Genomic DNA, 17798 nt, shown 5'->3' with positions numbered 1-17798 from the left:
TATTTCATCCATCCTCCTGAGCTTAAATAGTACTCTTTTAAAACTTAGAACTGTATTTTCCTATATCTAGTCTTCTAGCCCATTTTGTGCCCTCTACTCTCCTTCAAAGAGCTCTTGCCGTAGTTCCAGATGCCATACATAAAAATTTTCCGGACCCTGGGACTCAAATTCACTTAGGATGGCTAAGAGTGAGGAAGTCTGTTGACAGTTACAGGAACCAATTTCCTTGAATTTGAACATGTTTCCTTTAAAGCAAGACTTTTCCAAGAAAGAATTGGCATACCCTGTGTGAAAGAGAAAGAAGGAAATGGTAATTGACAATGATCTTTATCCCAGTATCTGATGGAGATCCTGAGTGACATCATGCCAGCTGGTATACACCTGTACTTGAAAAAGTAAAAATAAGTTTTTATCTAGCCTTAATTTTAAATTTCAGCTATTGTATTATCTCTACCTATAGTTCCCTCCCTAGCCTCCAGTCCCCTGCCCTTACCTGCCTTAGGTATTCTGTTCTCTAACCCTATGTCTTTTTTTTTAACCACAGAAATATTTTCTAGCTAGTCCAAAGAGCTGGCAATAATAGTGCAGGTGGTTACTGATTGGAGAAAATGTTTTACCCTTTAAAAAGTAATAAAATAATTAGGTGTCTTTCATAAATATTAAATGGGTCAACTGAGCATTTATCTTATAATTTTGCCTTCACTATTTTTAAAACTGGCAGGATTGGATTAACCCTGTCCAAAGCTGGACCAATATTTGCCATCTTCCTCCCTACTGGGAATCCAGGCCACTCTCTACTGGTCTGTGGAAGGCCTTTATTTAAGGAGCATTATTCCCTTTAAGAAAATGTATGTTTTAAAGTCTGTCTTGTCTTCAGCAGAATGTGAGTATATGGTAAATTAAGCAACACCAAATAAATCCCACCCTTCGCTATCCTTCTACCCTTTCACTCTTTCTCATCACTGGATGTCCTCTTCTGAATGGTGATGTTTCTGAGTCTGTGAAACGGTGAATTGTTTTGGGGTCTTTGCTGTAAATGCCTGTTGCATCAGTTGATCTCTGCTGGTTCTGCTGCTGTAATGTACAGGATTGCTTGTGATGTTCGCATCTTTGGAATATTTGCTCATATTTTTAAATGCTAGGATGTTTGTACTGCTAACTAAATAAATAAGCAAATGAAGCTGAGAATGCAACTTGAATGGACATTGAAGAGCTAGAGAATAATGGGGAGTGATGGTCATGTGACACACCTCTGTAGGGCTGCACCTGATTGTACTGACTTCCTCCATGTTCAGAAATAACATGGGCTTCTTAAAGCTCTGAAATCATGCATGTCTTTGAGGATTAAAGTGAGGCAGCAATGTTTCTGCCATCTACAATGCAATGATATGGCAGTTCAACGTTGAGAAGGTATATATGTTGGACAAAAGAAAAAAAATAGTAAGTCTTCTTCTCAGGGAGGAGCCTCTCCAATTGTGGGGTTGTCTTGTGAGCAAAGATAGCACCTAATGAGTAGGCAGAAGTACGTACAGAAAGGTTGATGGAATCACATTTGTAGGCACATCCTTTATTGGAGCCTGGGAAGGCCAGAAATATATTCATTTTATTGATACATACATTCTCTCTCAAATATAAACCTAATCCCTAATTGTACCTTTATTCAGTATATGGGGTATGAGAGGAGGACTCCATGAACTATTCCACTATTCCATCTATAAAGAGAAAAATATAATGGGAAGGTAAGAAATCAGACTAGTCATTCTTCAATTCTGAAAAGCTGAAATTTTAGGTAACACAGGGGAAAAGAACAGCCCATTTGGGAGACTATAGGAGATGCAATTTAGCTTCACTTTTGTGGTTTCTGATGCCAAGACTTCTTCATTCACTCACATTTATCCATTCATTCAGCAAACATTCAGTGTCGCTGGCTCTGTGCCAGCTACCCTCCTGGCTCCTGGGACACCAGCAATGAAGATGGCAGAGCACGTCCCTCATGTGGGGTACTCCTGGGCTGTTTCCCCTTGGTCTTCCTGTAGGGAATTGCCCTGCCAGCTGGTCCCGCCAGGAGGACTCATCCACCCCACAGATGAGATACTGAACTTCTTTCCTCCAACTAGTATCAGCTTTGGTGTCTCTTCTCTCTGTTCAGTATTATGGTCTCTTTAGAGGTAGTCACCCAGAAAAGATGGATCTCTCAGGAGTGGATGGGAGAGTTGTTTCATTTCTTCCTTTTCCTTGGCAAAGACCACCATTTTTCAACTAATAAAGCAGAAGACATCAATAGGAAAAGAAAAACAAGAACTTCCCTTGCCAGTGTTGCTTAGCTACATTGTCAACATTCCCTTGCAGCCCAGCTGAATTCTCTCTGCATGTTTTTATAGTCATGTTTTATTGCTGTAATTGATGTATTAAGCAGAAAATATGGAGAGCACATGGAGCTCCTGTCAATTCTATGCTGTTTATTTGGTTTTCCATTTTTTCTTTCCGTAAAACATCACTCTTCATTGTCCTTTTCATTCCTGACTGGGATAATATGAAGGTATCCCATCACTCTCCATGGTGGTGCATTTAACTTTGTAGCCTAAAAAATCATGAAATAAACTTACCTCAAAATGAGACAGCAAATTGTGGACTTTTCAAAGGCAGAGTCCAAGTTTGAATTACCTCTGTGTCCTTGGTGCCTAGCCCTGAGGCTGGCACTTAAAGGCCTTTCATAAATGTTTATTGATTGAATGAGCATTTGGTTTCAAATGTTTATTGAGAACCAGCATTGTAGTGGATGCTGTTCATAACACAGAATTTGATCATAGTTTCTACCCAGGGGGCAAAACTTAATACTTGTTCTTTCCTTTCTGGAGACTGGACAAGGACAGAGAATGATAACTGTGTTCTTGCTAGTGCTATATTTTATTTAGCCAAAGAAGCTTTTCTACATGAGGCTGCTGGAGCTGTAGCAGGAGCCACATTCCACCTGTTACTTATGAAAAGGCATTCACTCAGGACCTCTTAGGGTCTGGGTACTGTGCTGTCCAAATCAGTCTAGACCAGAAGACCCAGTCATTGTCATCATCTGTTATGGCAGTTATGTTCAAACAGGGAGCCTCTCCTCATTCTTTCTCTCAAACACACACACACACACACACACACACACACACAACTAAAGACTATGTTTATGAAGCGAGCCATTGATGAAACAACAAATGGAAGTTTACTTTTACCCAGCCCATCAGGCTGCCCTGCAAGCCGGTGCTCCTCAAAGGATGTACTTCTCCTGAGATTTTATTACAGTGCAGACTTACATCTATTATGTCTGTGCTGAGGCCTGAGGGGGTGGTGTCCCAGACCTACTGGATCCAGACCTGAATTTAACAAGATCCCACATTAACATTTGAGAAGCACTGCTCTGACCATCTAATACGCCTACAGTATAAGTTATGGGCAGGGGTCCTAGAGGGACTCTAGGTTGGAAAGTACCTCCAGGTGGATTTCCTCTTCTCTTTCGTTTCAGAACTCTTGGGTACCTGCTCCAGCATAGCAGCTGGCACTCAAATAAAGACACAGACAGATGCTTCTTTGTTCAGACATTCAGTGGTATGATGAATTTGTTGTATACATCCTGGATTGCCATTGTCTCTAAATATGGGAGCCCACCAACCAACCTATCCCCTCTCTAGAGAACGTCTTAAAATGGTTGTATGAGGATTAAAATGTTAATGATACATATGAAGGATCTGGTGCATAGTAGAGATTTAGTAAATGGTAACCAAGAGTGGCACATTAAGCCAAGACTTCTTTGAGAAATAATCCTCCAAAAGGTGATTTTTCTATCAAGTAATCCTGATATTTTGGGGCAAAAAGAGAGAGTGATTTTAAAGCTGGTTAATGTTTTGAATAAACACCCATCCAGTTCAAGAGACTGATATCTTAAAGTTTATTATCTAAGTATCTCTGGAAGAAAAAGCCCCACACTTCAAACAGGGTTTTAATATTTATTAAACATTTGTGACTACCACCACCGCAGGGCTTTGTGATGAGGAGGATTTGCTCTGATTATTCTGTTTTATTCATACGCTCTCATCAGAGGTGCGAGAGGGTCTCCTGATGGCATCCAGAAGAGTCTGGCGCTGGTGTGGAGGAAAGTCCCCCATCGGGGTCTGTGCAAGCAGACTCTGTGGGCCGCAGGGCAACAGCAGAACTAGGGATTCCCAGGCCACGTAAGGCGACAGAGCAGACTCTCTAAGGACCATGGTAATGGGGGCGCAGTGGGGTGCAGCCTCATTGTTAGAGTGAGAGGGCAGCAAGTCTTACCTGTTGGAGACGTGACGGGGCACCTATTGCGTTGTTGGCACTTCGATATCCACAGTTCAGCATTTTCAATACAGAGGGAACATTGTCCGTTTTTAAAGAAAAAACACAAATCAGGTCCTCATGATCTTTTCTCCATCTTCCTAACCTCTGGCTCATTTTTTAGGGAAATGCCCTTTCAAGGCCCTCAGTTTTCTAAGCCTATTTCCAGGCAGACTAAGCCTTTGGGAAGTATTCTTTTGAAGAAGACATTGCTCCTTCCTTCCTCTAGAGTTTGCACAGGTTGTGTGGTGATAGGTGTCCTAGGGGTACTGTGCATCCCAGGAACAGGATTTCACTGTCTATGCAGTGTCACTTGACCTGCTTTTTGCACAGCTGTCTTTGTGGGGCGTGTGTATGCCCAGTGCCATGTGAGAAGGAAAAAACACCTCATCAGTGTGACATTCTAATGAAAACCTAGTAAGAAGAGAGTGGAGTTAAGAGGGAGGAAATGAGCAGCCAGAGGCTGTAGGGAGTGGTCATAGGATGCATTCCGCTGAATGAGCAGCGGTTCTGAGCAAAGGGCAGAGTCTGTGAGAGGGGACTGGGATATATCAGGTGTATTTTTTTTTTTCCCTGAATAACTTAATGTTGAATGTATCACCAAGCCACTGAGTGTGAAATAGCAAAACCCCTTCTAGGTAGGGAAAGAACAGACTGTGCTCCAAGGCCATTTTAACAGATCCCACGATGGGCTCTTCTGACTCTGGTCACAGCTCTTGGCTCATTTTGCTGGGGCTTGACCCATGAAGGGAGCAGGTGTTTCCTCTTTGTTTGTAGGCCACAGGACACTGTCTTCACCTCCAGCCAGTCTATACTTGTGGTCTTTGGAGAACCTGTGGATGGAAACTCTGGATAAGGGGCTTCATGAATCAGCAGGAAAGACTGTTTGAAGGGCATCACTTTTTGGAATACAAAAAAGTGGAATATTAAAAAGCAACGTGGAAAAAGCATTTGCTAGGAGTCAAGAAACTGGATTTCAGTACTAACCATGCCCCTACTAGCTATGAGACCTTGTTAGGCAAGTAATTTTATTTCTTGGAGACCCAGACATAATGATAATGATGCCTACTACAAATCTATATTTACTATAAACTTCACCAGAATTTTGTAGGAATCAAACAAAATGGAGAAGAGAACATTGAAGACTTCAAACTGCATATCCAATATGGTAGCTCTTAGCTGCATGTGGCTTTGAATTTAAATTAATTACAATGAAATACAATGACAAGTTCAATTCCTCAGTTACTCTATTTCAAGTGCTCAGTAGCCACATGTGGCTAGGGGATATCATATTGGACAACAAAGATACATAATATTTGCATTATCACAGGAAGTTTTATTGGTCAGCTCTGCCTCAAAGCACTATCTAGGATGTGACATTGAAGATATAAAGGCTGGCACAGTTAAGGATTCTTGGAAAGAAACAGAAGTAAAACAAGGGGTTTATGTGACTAATTCAGGAATAACATACAGATCCTAACGGCTGGAATCACAGCTAGGCTTCAAAAGCAACTAGAACCAATTCCTAGAAGATTATCAGGAACCTTCTAAGGGAGCCACTCTCTCCTTGTCCCTGTGTTTTTCTTTTGTCTTCTTTCCCTGTGGCCACTGTGCTCTTGTCTGTTTCTCTGTATGTCAGTGACTTCTTCCTTCCCCATCTTCTTCCTCCTCCTTTTCTCCTCCCTTTCATCTCTGAAGACCACCTTTCTCAGCTGCACTATACATGTTACAAATAGGGCTCAACCAGACCCAGTTCTCATCACTTCTCAGTGACAATGCTTAGTAAAGGCTGGGTCCTGATTCCAAACTCCCAGGGGAGGTATTCTTATTAATCAGCTTGGTGTATACCTGCTCTAATTATCTGTATCCAGGAGGTTGGGCTTAGTGGTACCCATGCTTACTTAATAAGGGCGTTGGGGGTGGGCCTGATGCTTGAAAAAGGGGTTAAGGACAAACACATATTCATCCTTAACACCTTGGAGAGGTCCGCTGAGCCTATGACCACACAGGGAAGAGTGGCCAGAGATTTGACCAAGGCCATGAAGAAAAAGTGGGATGCCTTTTCTTCTTTGGTTATTTGCATGGTTTGAATCACCAAGACAGATCCCAAGGAGTTTGCCTTAGCCTAACCTCCTTATACCTGGATGGAAGTGGGCATGGCAAGAAGCAAGGTGGAAATCAGGTCTAGGCCTTTGTCATTTCTTATGTGCAAACTGGGCACTAATAAGAACCTTTTCTCTTCAGCTTTCAGGAAGAAGAAACATGAGGTTTCCCTGGAAATTATTCAATAGGAAAATGGAAGGGGCCATTTAAAAGGGTTGAAAAGCTGCAGATTGCCAGACTGGGGCCACAGGGCTGGCAGTGGAAAACCCTGTTGGGTTGTGACCTCTCATTGACAAGTCCCAGGTGCCTTTTTACTTCCTGCAAAGGAAAGGAAGAAAAGGAGACCATGTCCATAGCCTTGAAGCAGGTGTTCAATAAGGACAAGACCTTCCGGCCCAAGAGGAAATTTGAACCCGGCACACAGAGGTTTGAGCTCCACAAACGGGCTCAGGCGTCCCTGAACTCGGGTGTGGATCTGAAGGCGGCTGTGCAGCTGCCCAGCGGGGAGGACCAGAACGACTGGGTGGCAGTGCACGTGGTAGACTTCTTCAATCGCATCAACCTCATCTACGGCACCATCTGTGAGTTCTGCACCGAGCAGACCTGCCCCGTGATGTCAGGGGGCCCCAAGTACGAGTATAGGTGGCAGGATGACCTCAAGTATAAGAAGCCAACTGCCCTTCCCGCTCCCCAGTACATGAACCTTCTTATGGATTGGATCGAGGTCCAGATCAACAACGAGGACATATTTCCAACGTGTGTGGGTAAGTCTACGACCAGCTTCTTGGTCATTTTGGCACATCCCACTGGAGCTTGGGAAGCTGGCAGAGGCTTCTTCCGGGACTGCGTTTGAATGCTGCATGACACCCATATCAATGTTTCCCTAAATTCCATCACCCAAATCCTGCAGTTTCTTTTTCCATCTAAGAATCTCATTGAAATTAAAACTATCTGTGGACTATTTAAAATTATTTTGTGTGTCCTCAGTGTATATATACCACATGCTGGGGAACATTGACTTAGTGAATGTTACCTTTGATCTTGTTGGCTTTCTTAGGACTAAACTCACCCAGTTATCCTGGCTAAGGTTTTTTTTTTTTTGGCTAATTCACTAGTTAAAGTTACATTAACTCTGGTGCATTTATTGGTATTCATCTCTTAGGTTAAGAAATCCCAGTGTGAGAATCCATGGATCTGTTTGAGGATCAAGAGAACATGGTGTTGGCATTCTGGGGAAATAAAGATACTGGCATTCTGTTCTTTGCTTTCCTGATCACAGGTCATTAATTCGATGCAGTATTGTTAACTTGGAACCCTTGCTACACCCACCAGAACACATGAAATGCAAATGCATTTATTTGCTTTGTGCTCTGAGCCATAAAATTCTTCAAGGGAAAGGACCAAACCTTTTCTCTCTCTCTATTTTTTTTATGCTGCTGGTAATTGGATTTTCCATGCAGTGACAGACTATATTTAAAATTCAGGTTTGTTCGGCCCTAGATTCAATAGGAATGAGCAATCTCCTACTTCCATTGTTCTATCTCCAGAGTCTAACATGGTGCCCTGGAACGTTTGTAGGCACTCAGAAAGTATTTGTGGAATGATTGAAAAAATACTTGTGCTATTGGAAAGTGCTATTATTAAAAAGCTCTGAGATGCTTGGGGTAGGAAAGAAGTATTTGAAACACATTGTTGAAATCATCTCTAGATGGGGTGTGTGTGTCCTCCTGTGGCATATGGAAAGTGTAGGTGGAATGTATGAGAATAATTAAGTTAATACCAGGGATGAGGGGGAAAGTGTATAAATTGATTAGGGCAGTGTATACATCTTGAAATATTCAGTGCAAAAACCAATTTACTCAGAATCCTTGTGTTGCCTTGACTTGTCCAGTTCCTTAATGCTCTTTCTCTCTGCTGTCCCTTGTTCGAGAGGGGGGGGGGTGGGTAGTAGTACAAACCCCCTTGGCTCACCAGCAGAAGAGGAAGAGAACAGTTTTCAAAACCTCCCCTGCTGTGTAATAGGCGCCTTGGAGAGGTGGGAGTTTCTTAGGTTCATGTCTGGCTTGCACTTCCATTAACTGCCAGAGGCTTCTTTTGTTTCTGGGAGGAATATTTCTTTCCCAAAAGGATTACAAGCAACTTCTATTGCTCTGTGTAGAACATGTGATTGCAGTAAAGATAAATAAAATCCTTTTTGTCCTTCTTCTGTTTCTGCTCCTTGATGCTTTGAACTTTGGACACTTCTGTTCTCTCTGGCAGTGATGGTTACCACATGGAGTTGGTGACCAAAAATAACATCACAGAGCCATGGTTTGTTACTTGAATGTGAGGAAGCTTCTGGCAGTCTGCTTGGAAAATAGGACACCGTAGGTGGTTTTAGACTTTGCTTGGAGGAAATCAGTGGATGCCGCCATATCCCCCAGAGTAATTGACTTTGCTGTCTTTTTTAGACATTTCCTTACCATTCAGTGGGCTTAGGAAACATACTCACCTGATCAGAATCCTCTATTTCAGCTCTTCCCAATGTATGCTCCATGGTACACTAGTATTCTGAGAGATCTTAATAGGTGTACTGTGATTTTTTTCACCCTTGGAAGAATAAGTTTGGAAAATGGTGAGTGAAGTTGATTTCTTTACTGCAGGATTTTTAATATGTTAATGTGCACTATAAATCTCTAAGAAAGAAATATTTTAGTGTGTGGTGTTTCCTAATTTGAACCTCCTTTTTAAATGAAACACCATTAACATCTTTTGGGAAATGTTCATCTATAGAAGTTAGAATTGTCAAACTTTTGTATGTATCAGAATTATTTGGGCCTTCTGTTCAAAACGCAAATTCCTTGGCCCTTTCCCTTAACAAGTAAATCATAATCTCATAGGTTAGAATCTGTACTTTCAATAAGTACCCACTACTTCTGTGTTTTCTTGTAACCACCAAGAGTGCTTTTCATTCCCCTGTTTCTTACCTCTCTGGTTTTTATCCATGTTGTGCTCTCCTTCGGGAATCATCCACCTTCTCTATCTAGTGAATTTTCATGCATCCTTTATACTATGTCCTCTGTGAAAGATTTCTCCTATTAGAATGTAAGCCCCTTAAAATTTTGGAATATGTCTTTTTCACTTGAATATCCAAGCTCAAAGTCCAATCTTGATGCCTTGCAAGTTGTTGGATGGATGGATGGATGGATAGATGGATGGATGAAAAAATAATCTTTTGAAGTCCCAATATGTATGTGGTGCTAGTGATCAGAGTAAAGTTAAACAAATGTCTCTGAATCACTTTCTCACCATTCTGGGTATTTCCTACATCTTGCCTCCACAGCTTATTTTTTTGTTTCACTTTTCCAAGGTGAAATGTTAGGGATCAATGAAACCACCACCATCTACCACCACCTTGAGTGTCTTGAAGAGTATCCTGCTCACCTCTGTTATTTGCCTTGGACAATATTGTAGCAATCTTTTGTAAGAACTTATCATTAGGAGCCACTTTCTCTATTAGAATTAATTTCCTCCTCTTCTTCCTCTCCTCTGATTCCAGCCTACTTTTCTTCTTCTTAATCTTTGTGCTGCCATGAGTCATTATCATGGAAATGATCAAGATGTCTGTCAGGATAAAGTAAAAGAATTCTCAGCAAACAGCAGACCCTGGGTAGATGAGAAATGGGGAGTTATGCTCAGCATTATGGCTCTGAGTCCTAGGCATATTTCTGTGTTCTTGTCTGGGAAGTGGGAGGGTTCAAACTTCACCTCCTCCCCACTGTGATCCAAGGAAATAGAACCGGAAAATGCTGACAGATGTGAAGGCTTCCCCCTTAGTTAGATATTAAAGGATATAAACAGCTGTTGATCTCTACCATTGAAAGATGGAGGAAAGAAAAGCTTTCATCTGTTCCTAGATTCTAGTTTAACTAGAATACCCATGCTATTTCAGAAATCAAGCTTTCTCAGTTGGGAGAATACCAAACAGATGTGGCTCCCTTGTGCACCATAGTCTCTTCCTTTCTCCCTTGATCCCCTCCAGCTTCCTTTGTTAAAAAGCCAACAGATGTTCCTGTTAAAGCTCCTAAGGCAACAGTAACTTCGGAAGCAAGGGCCACCTCCTCTTCGATTGTATCTCTTTAACCACTTTCAGAGGTAACGACAGTAAAATAGAAAGCCACAGTCTTCTTTTTTTTCGAATGCCTAATTACAAGAATTTTTATGTTCTAACTCCCAGCTTCCCTGTTTGTTATGTAATAGGATTTAATATATCAGATCTGACACTCAGAAAAAAATTAGTAGAAAGCTTAGAGTTCCTCCAACTCATGTTTTTAAAAAGCCTTTGAACAGGAGGAATAAGAACATTTTAAAAATAATTACATGATCTCATCTACCCCTATGGTTTGCGAATCATTGGATATCAGGGAAGGAAAGAATAGGGAAAGGAAGGGAGAGAAGTAGGGGAGGATATTCATATCTGTTTAGCTTACTAAGTGCCAGTCACTGTACTTGCCACTATTAATCTTTCTTAGTTGTTACCATAATTCAGTGAATTAGGTATTCCATTTTACCAGTGAGGAAGCTGACATTTAAACAAGCTAACAGGATTTTCCCAAGGTCGTACAGCTAATAAGTCATTTAGAAGTCAGGATTTGAGCTCAAGAGTGTCTGGCCAAAAATCTATGCCCTTGTTGCCCACTCCATCCATAGCATGCAACCTTATTTTGCAAAATTTCCTTCACATGGCTAAGGACTTCTTAATCAGTGGTTTTAGGAGGTTGTCTAAGATGGAAAAAATTTCTGAAAATCTGAATTTTGCTATAACTTTTAAAGAAATGGTTATTTTTTATTTTTGCTTGCTCCTGTTTAAAACATTTCTGAAATGCCAGAGGAGTGTGTACAGGCATGTAACTGCTCCCATGTTCTGATCCAAAATTGGGAAGAGGATAACTTAGCCTCATGAAATTGCTGTTACTATTTGCTACTGCCATTCATTCATTCATTTAATACATGTTTTGTGAAGCACTTGAAGGCCCTATTTTAGGCACCAAGAGAGAGCAAAGCAGACAGAGTTCATGCCCTTGAGCAGTTTCCATAATGTTCAGAATGTCTAGTTGTTCCATATTGCTTTGCACATTTTTCTCAAATGAGTAGTCTGTTCAGCAGTCAAGTGCACTGTGAAAATAGGTGCATTGCCTTGGCAACCTTCCTCATGAGACTACACTGACTCCTCTCTTAAAATACTGTGGCAGGAAACATGAGACTATAATAATGTCCATAGGGATGAGTTTTTGGATATGGGGTGTGTCTCGCTAATGGGTTTCCGTCCCAGGCAAGTTCGCTTTTGATCCAGTGAGAAGGAAAAATGACAATAGAAAGTTCTTGGGATCAACGGGTTTGGACCCAGCTTTATTCTTATGGTGGCAGGTCAAGTGCTAGAATCCCATCTGCCTCAGAGCAAGTCTGCAGGCAGCAAGCAGGTCTCTGCCTCCTGGCCTCTCTGCACCTCTGCAGCTGTCTCAGTCTCTGTCCTCAGCACTTACCCCTCTCCAGTCTCTGCTCTCCTGCAGCCATGCAGCCCAGAGCTCTAAGCAAGCTGTTTATATAGAGTCAGTAACAAGGTACTGCCCACATGTGGGCAGTGGGCAGGTCGACCAGGATTGGGTGAGAATCCTGGCTATAGGAACTTTCATTTTCTCTACAGGGTGTCAGGGAACTGAGTTAATAATTAGCCTTTAAATTTTAACTTTTTATTTTCTATTGTATGTCTCCCTCCTCATGTTTTTTTATTTTGATACAAATCTACATAACATTGGTAACACAGAATGTGTGTCAGCAAATGCTGTTTAGTTTACAGTGTGGTGGTACTAGCACTGGACTTGTAGGCAGAGGCTTGGATTTATTCAACTAGCTCTGCCATTACAGGTGCTATGTGACGTTGTTGGTAAACATACAGCCTCTGAGCTTACATCTCTGCTTTTGTAAATGAAAGATGATAATTCCATCTCAGGGAGCTCTTGCAAGGATTCAGGGGTGCCGTCCGAGTAAAAAACCAGAGCCATAATCACCTAGGAGAGGTGCTGAAAAACTAATGTGTGTTAGTTGTTTCTGTGTGTGACTATCAACCAAAACTCATGGAAACCCCTAGACAGTTTCTGAGCGGTATCCCCAGAAAAATAAAATGCACTGTAAGAGACTCAACAAGATTTTTAAAAATTAGCCATCTTCATTGCTGAATCACTCTTTGATGGAGGTCATAAATATTTCACTTTGGCATCTCTCAAAGACTTTAGGAAATTTCAGTTTTTGTTTAGGTGCTAGACCAAAGCCTGGTTAGGGGAGCACCTAACTCTTTGGAGAGAGCCCCTTGGATGGATGTCCTCACTTGGTTTTCAAAAGACTGAGTACTAAGTCTGCCCGTGTCCAGTGTCAAACCTCTGATCTCAGCAGAAGTAGGTGTGGGTTGCCTGGAGGGAGACAGCCTGCTGGTCACATTGGGAACAAGCTTCTCAACCAACACAGTGCTGGGTGAGGTTACCCAGATCTGATCACTCAGGGGCGAGAGGAGTGTTCTCGGACTACTCAGTGCCCGGAGTAGAGCTCCCGAGATAACCTTGTGAACTGTCGAGTTTTACCAAGGCTCTGGAAACATGACTTGCCACGACTGAGATCTAATAAACTGTCCAGCTCTCTAAGAATTTACTAGTTGGGAAGCCATAATAACCAAGCTGCCATTTTCTGAGCATGTACTGCCCTAAACACTTTAACTGCATTATGTTGTTTAATTTGTAAAAGCACCCCACTAAGGCACATAGTATGCTTTCCATTTTATGGATGAAAAGATGAAGTAACTTGCCTAGGGTCACACCGGCAGAGCTAGGATTCAGACCCACGGTGGCCCGCCTCCTCAGCCCATGCTCTCAACCTCAGCACCTCCTCTCTGTGATGCTCTTGCCCCAGAATCAGTGTCACTCCTGATTTACTAACGCCTGCTGCATCAAATGGTAAATCTCCTCTGGAGGAAGTTCTAAGACAGACCTCTGGGGACAGTGTTTTAACCACCTTCACTCAGTCACAGTGAGGGGATATAAAAACAGGTCCCTGCATCTGCTGCAAATGTATGGAGTTCTTACTGATGAGAACTCCAAGGTCCTGCTCCTTAACAAGTTGCCTGTATATTCTGATGCTACTCAAGTTTTTTCAGTTTTCTGAACACCTGAACTACAGAGACAGCTGAATCCATCCTTCCCCACCCCCACTGACTGTTAGAGATTCCATGGTCTATTGTGGGTGGTCACGCTTCCCTGCCTTGTTAACCCAATACTGCGGTGACTTGGTGGCTGAGTTAATGAGGACAGTGTTAAATAACCACCCTCACTCAGCAAATCCCAAGAGATATCTCTGAAACACGGTGAGGGCCTCCATATGCTGAGAAGCAGAGAGGAAGGAGAGTAAAACAGGGAGCCCAGGGGGCCTAGAGACTGCCCTGTGAGGTAAGGCAACTACCCCCCGCTGTCCCGGCCTGCACAGAGTTCTCCATTACCTGGGCTATGTAACTTTAATGGGCCCTGTCTCAGGTGACAGGTTGTTACATCTCAGCATCAGCTGGGAAGGAAATGCAATATAAGATACTCAGGGGAAAATGGAGATGAAAAGCACAGGCTGTGAGGGGGTGGGTGGGACAGCTAGGGCTTTTACTCGGTTGGTGGTTTTAGGCAGGGCATCCTGTCCAGTGAAAGCGGCATCACGGAGGTCAGCGCTGCATGGAGAGGCAGGCGAGCTCAGGGCCAAGCCATAAGGGATGTGGAAATGTATCTGGAAGTGCATGGGATGGAGAAAAATGACTTAGCTGGAACTCTTGCCCAGAGCAGAGCATGGAGCTGAAAGGAATAGTTGTATAAGCCATTTGAAATGAGGATGAGAGCCTCCCAAGCATACAAGAATTATCATTGCAGCCTCAGGTCAGCTGACTTCTAAAGAGAGACAAGTTTTTGCATATCTGAGCAGGGCTTTTCAGCAGGGCCCTGGTACCAGAGGCCTCTCTCGGCCCTCCTGACCAGTGCTCTGCCTCTCCTCTAGACAGAGAGGGTGTAGATACTTAAGTAATGTTATTTTGAGGTGAGGCCAAATTAGTGGCCTGCCCTAGATCCCCTGGATTTGAGAGTGATTCACAAGCTTTTCCTTTAAAATACCTTTGTAGGTCTAAGACATGTGTTGTCTGTAAGGCCTCTGCTGGTGGGACTTTTCTGGTCTCCATTGTTTAGAAACTCATGCTAAATTCATATTCTAAACAATAATCCTGTCAGTGTTTTCCTTCACATAATCATTTTTTCCCTGAAGTCTTCTTCTAGTAAAAATGGCTGCTCTGGGAAGAGGAGCCACTTTGGGAAGGGGCAAAGGGTAGTAGCAAAAGGGAACAGAAGCATTAGTCTCTGTCAGACCTGTGTTTGAATCCCAGTTACCAACTTTTTACTAGCAAATTTTCAGTCTCTCTATACCTGTTTTTTCTCATCTATAAAATGCATGTAGAAGTAACTGCTTCGTGGGGTTGAGAATATTAAACAGTGTGCTACATTTGAAGCAGCATAATGTTAGGGATACTTTAAATGTTAGTTCCTTCAGTATCACACAAGATAGTGTGATGAAATGGACTTGTCAGGTCAGTGGAGGTGAGAAAGGAAAGAAGCTAGGATGAAAATCCCTACTTATTACATCAGGCATTCATTTGTGAGGTGATCATCCATGTTCCCTTCATCTTTTGCTATAGTTTATAGAACCAGTGGAAGAAAAGCTAAACATGGATGGGATGAGATTAATTTTGCTTGGTCTTGACAGCCAGAAGCAAGAAAGGTCCCCAATGAAACTTCAGAAGATGTTTTATGTGCATAAAGTGTGTGGCCTGCGCAGAGCCACTTCCACCATCTTGTCTGTGCTCCGGCACGCAGCAGCCCGCAGAACACTGCCACTAAGTGGACCACTGGTGAACTAATTACTACCATGCAAGTGCGAAGCGACCAGCTGATGCCACATAATTCATGTTGCATAAGAGATGTATTCCTGAAAAACTGCTAGGCAGTTGAAATTTTTGTCACTTGGCTAATAACTTTCATTTCTCAGAGAGAGAGTTCAATATGGAAAGAAACCTTGGCAAAGAATCCTTTTATTATGTGAATACCTCCCTACTGATGTGTCCAATTGATCCTTAGTGCATGCCTTTGGTAGTTAGAATGTTTGTCTTTGTAGAGAGACAAACTGGAATTGTTAGTTTTCTCTCAGGAAAAGCAAAAATCATTCTTCAAGAGAAGCAATGGGTTGTCAGTGTTTCTGCATCCCAGGACCCCAGGGCTGGAGAGCAGCAGATGATTTGAGGGAGAAGCTCCGGCCAACAGTCTGTGCCCTGTGTCGTATCTTCTGGGAACATGCCCGCGATGGCAAGCTGGTGAGGGACCCTGCTGCCCAGTGGGCTCAGCATCTGGGCACCACCGAGCGCTCCTCGTGGAGGACTTCTTTCACATCACGGAGGTTGCCTGGCCCAGCTACAGAATGCTACCGTGGCCACCAGGAGCAGAGGGAAGAAAGCTGAAATGGGCAATATACCTGCTATGGCCCTCAGATACCTGACTGCTATTTCAACAACCCAAAGTGGGGAAGAACAAATCTACAGCTGAAGACATTTGTCTTCATGTGTCTTTGAAGAGAAATGTAAGCAAATATGTTAATGATATGTACCAAGGCCCCTAGAAAACCATCTGCAGGCAGTGACTGTCAAAACACAAGGGAGAGGTTTTGATGGCTTTATTTCTGTTTTCCAAAAATGGTACAGACAGAGGTAAGGGCTCAACATTACTCCAGCCTCAGGTCTGTTTCTTTTCCTTACCGGCTAAATGAACTTGGCAAGCTGTGGACCATTCTGAGCCTGCCTCCTCATCTACAAAATGGGGGGTAAAAGTAATAGTATCCACTTTCTAAGGCTTTGAGAATTAAGTGTCATAATGCATATAAAGGTCTTAATGAGTTCCTGGTAGAGAGCTAAGTGCTGAAAAAATTTGAGATTTTTTCCTTTTCACAGAGATTAAAAAAGGAAAACTGCTGATTTACTGCAGTTTGTAATGGTTGATTACATAAAATTCCCCCTGCAGTATTCTCTGCACATTTCTTCCAACTGAAATAAAAATTGAGAAAAGCTATTGATCATGTCATAATTACAGTAGTTATCTTGGAAAAAAGTAATATTCATGTCTATTATAATCTCAGGTAATAATCAAAATGTGAACACCAGCTGAAAGCAGTAGATTCCATTTTTTTCTTTTTTTTCTTTTTTTTTATTAAGGTATCATTAATATACAATCTTATGAAGATTTCACAGGAAAAACAATGTGATTACTACATTCACCCTCATTATTGAGTCCCCCCGCATACCCCATTGCAGTCACTGTCCATCAGTGTAGTAAGATGCCACAGAGTCCCTACTTGTCCTCTCTTTGCCACACTGTCCTCCCCACAAGCCCCCCCACACACAATGTGCACTAATCATGATACCCCTCGATCCTCTTTTCCCTCCCTCCCCACCCGCTCTCCCACACCCCTCCCCTTTGGTAACTGCTAGTCCCTTCTGTAGTCTGTGAGTCTGCTGCTATTTTGTTCCTTCAGTTTTGCTTAGTTGCTATACTCCACAAATGAGGGAAATCATTTGGTATTTGTCCGTTTCTGCCTGACTTATTTCACTGAGCATAATATCCTCTAGCTTCATCTATGTTGTTGCAAATGGTAGGATTTGTTTCTTTCTTATGGCTGAATAGTATTCCATTGTGTATATGTACCACATCTTCTTTATCCCTTCATCTACTGATGGACACTTAGGTTGCTTCCATATCTTGGCTATTGTAAATAGTTCTGCCTTAAACATAGGGGTGCGTATGTCCTTCTGAATCTGAGAACTTGTTTTCTTTGGGAAAATTCCTAGGAATGGAATTCCTGGGTCAAATGGTATTTCTATTTTTAGTTTTTTGAGGAACCTCCATATTGCTTTCCACAATGGTTGAACTAGTTTACATTCCCACCAGCAGTGTAGGAGGTTCCCCTTTCTCTTCATCCTCGCCAGCATTTGTTGTTCTAGGCTTTTCGATGTTGGCCATCCTAATTGGTATGAGGTGATATCTCATTGAGGTTTTAATTTGCATTTCTCTGATAATTAGCGATGTGGAGCATCTTTTCATGTGCCTGTTGGCCATCTGAATTTCTTCTTTGGAGAGTTATCTGTTCATATCTTCCATCTATTTTTTAATAGGGTTATTTGCCTTTTGGGTGTTGAGATGTGTGAGTTCTTTATATATTTTGGATGTTAATCCCTTGTTGATATGTCATTTACA

The 17798-nt window shown here is 42.3% G+C and overlaps 1 protein-coding gene across 6 annotated transcripts in view; it reads left to right on the top strand.

The window, feature by feature from the left end:
* The window catches only part of MOB3B (MOB kinase activator 3B), a 189418-nt gene that overhangs the window by 63846 nt on the left and 107774 nt on the right, over positions 1 to 17798 (top strand). For 5 of the 6 annotated variants that reach the window (XR_008996539.1, XM_057498743.1, XM_036898077.2 and 2 more), the window contains exon 2: positions 6592 to 7214. Coding sequence is in view for 5 of the 6 variants with exons in the window: in XM_057498743.1 (XP_057354726.1) it covers positions 6797 to 7214 (418 nt within the window). In the remaining variant the exon portion in view is untranslated. Of the gene's footprint in view, positions 1 to 6591; positions 7215 to 17798 lie in introns of those variants that run through there. The other variant, XM_057498744.1, reaches the window with a different exon arrangement.

This window comes from Manis pentadactyla, chromosome 3 (genome assembly GCF_030020395.1).
Source record: "Manis pentadactyla isolate mManPen7 chromosome 3, mManPen7.hap1, whole genome shotgun sequence".
NCBI classification, from domain to species: Eukaryota; Metazoa; Chordata; class Mammalia; order Pholidota; family Manidae; genus Manis; species Manis pentadactyla.
The sequence above is the reverse complement of the archived record's forward strand: the minus strand, read 5'-3'. Positions and strand labels throughout refer to the sequence as shown.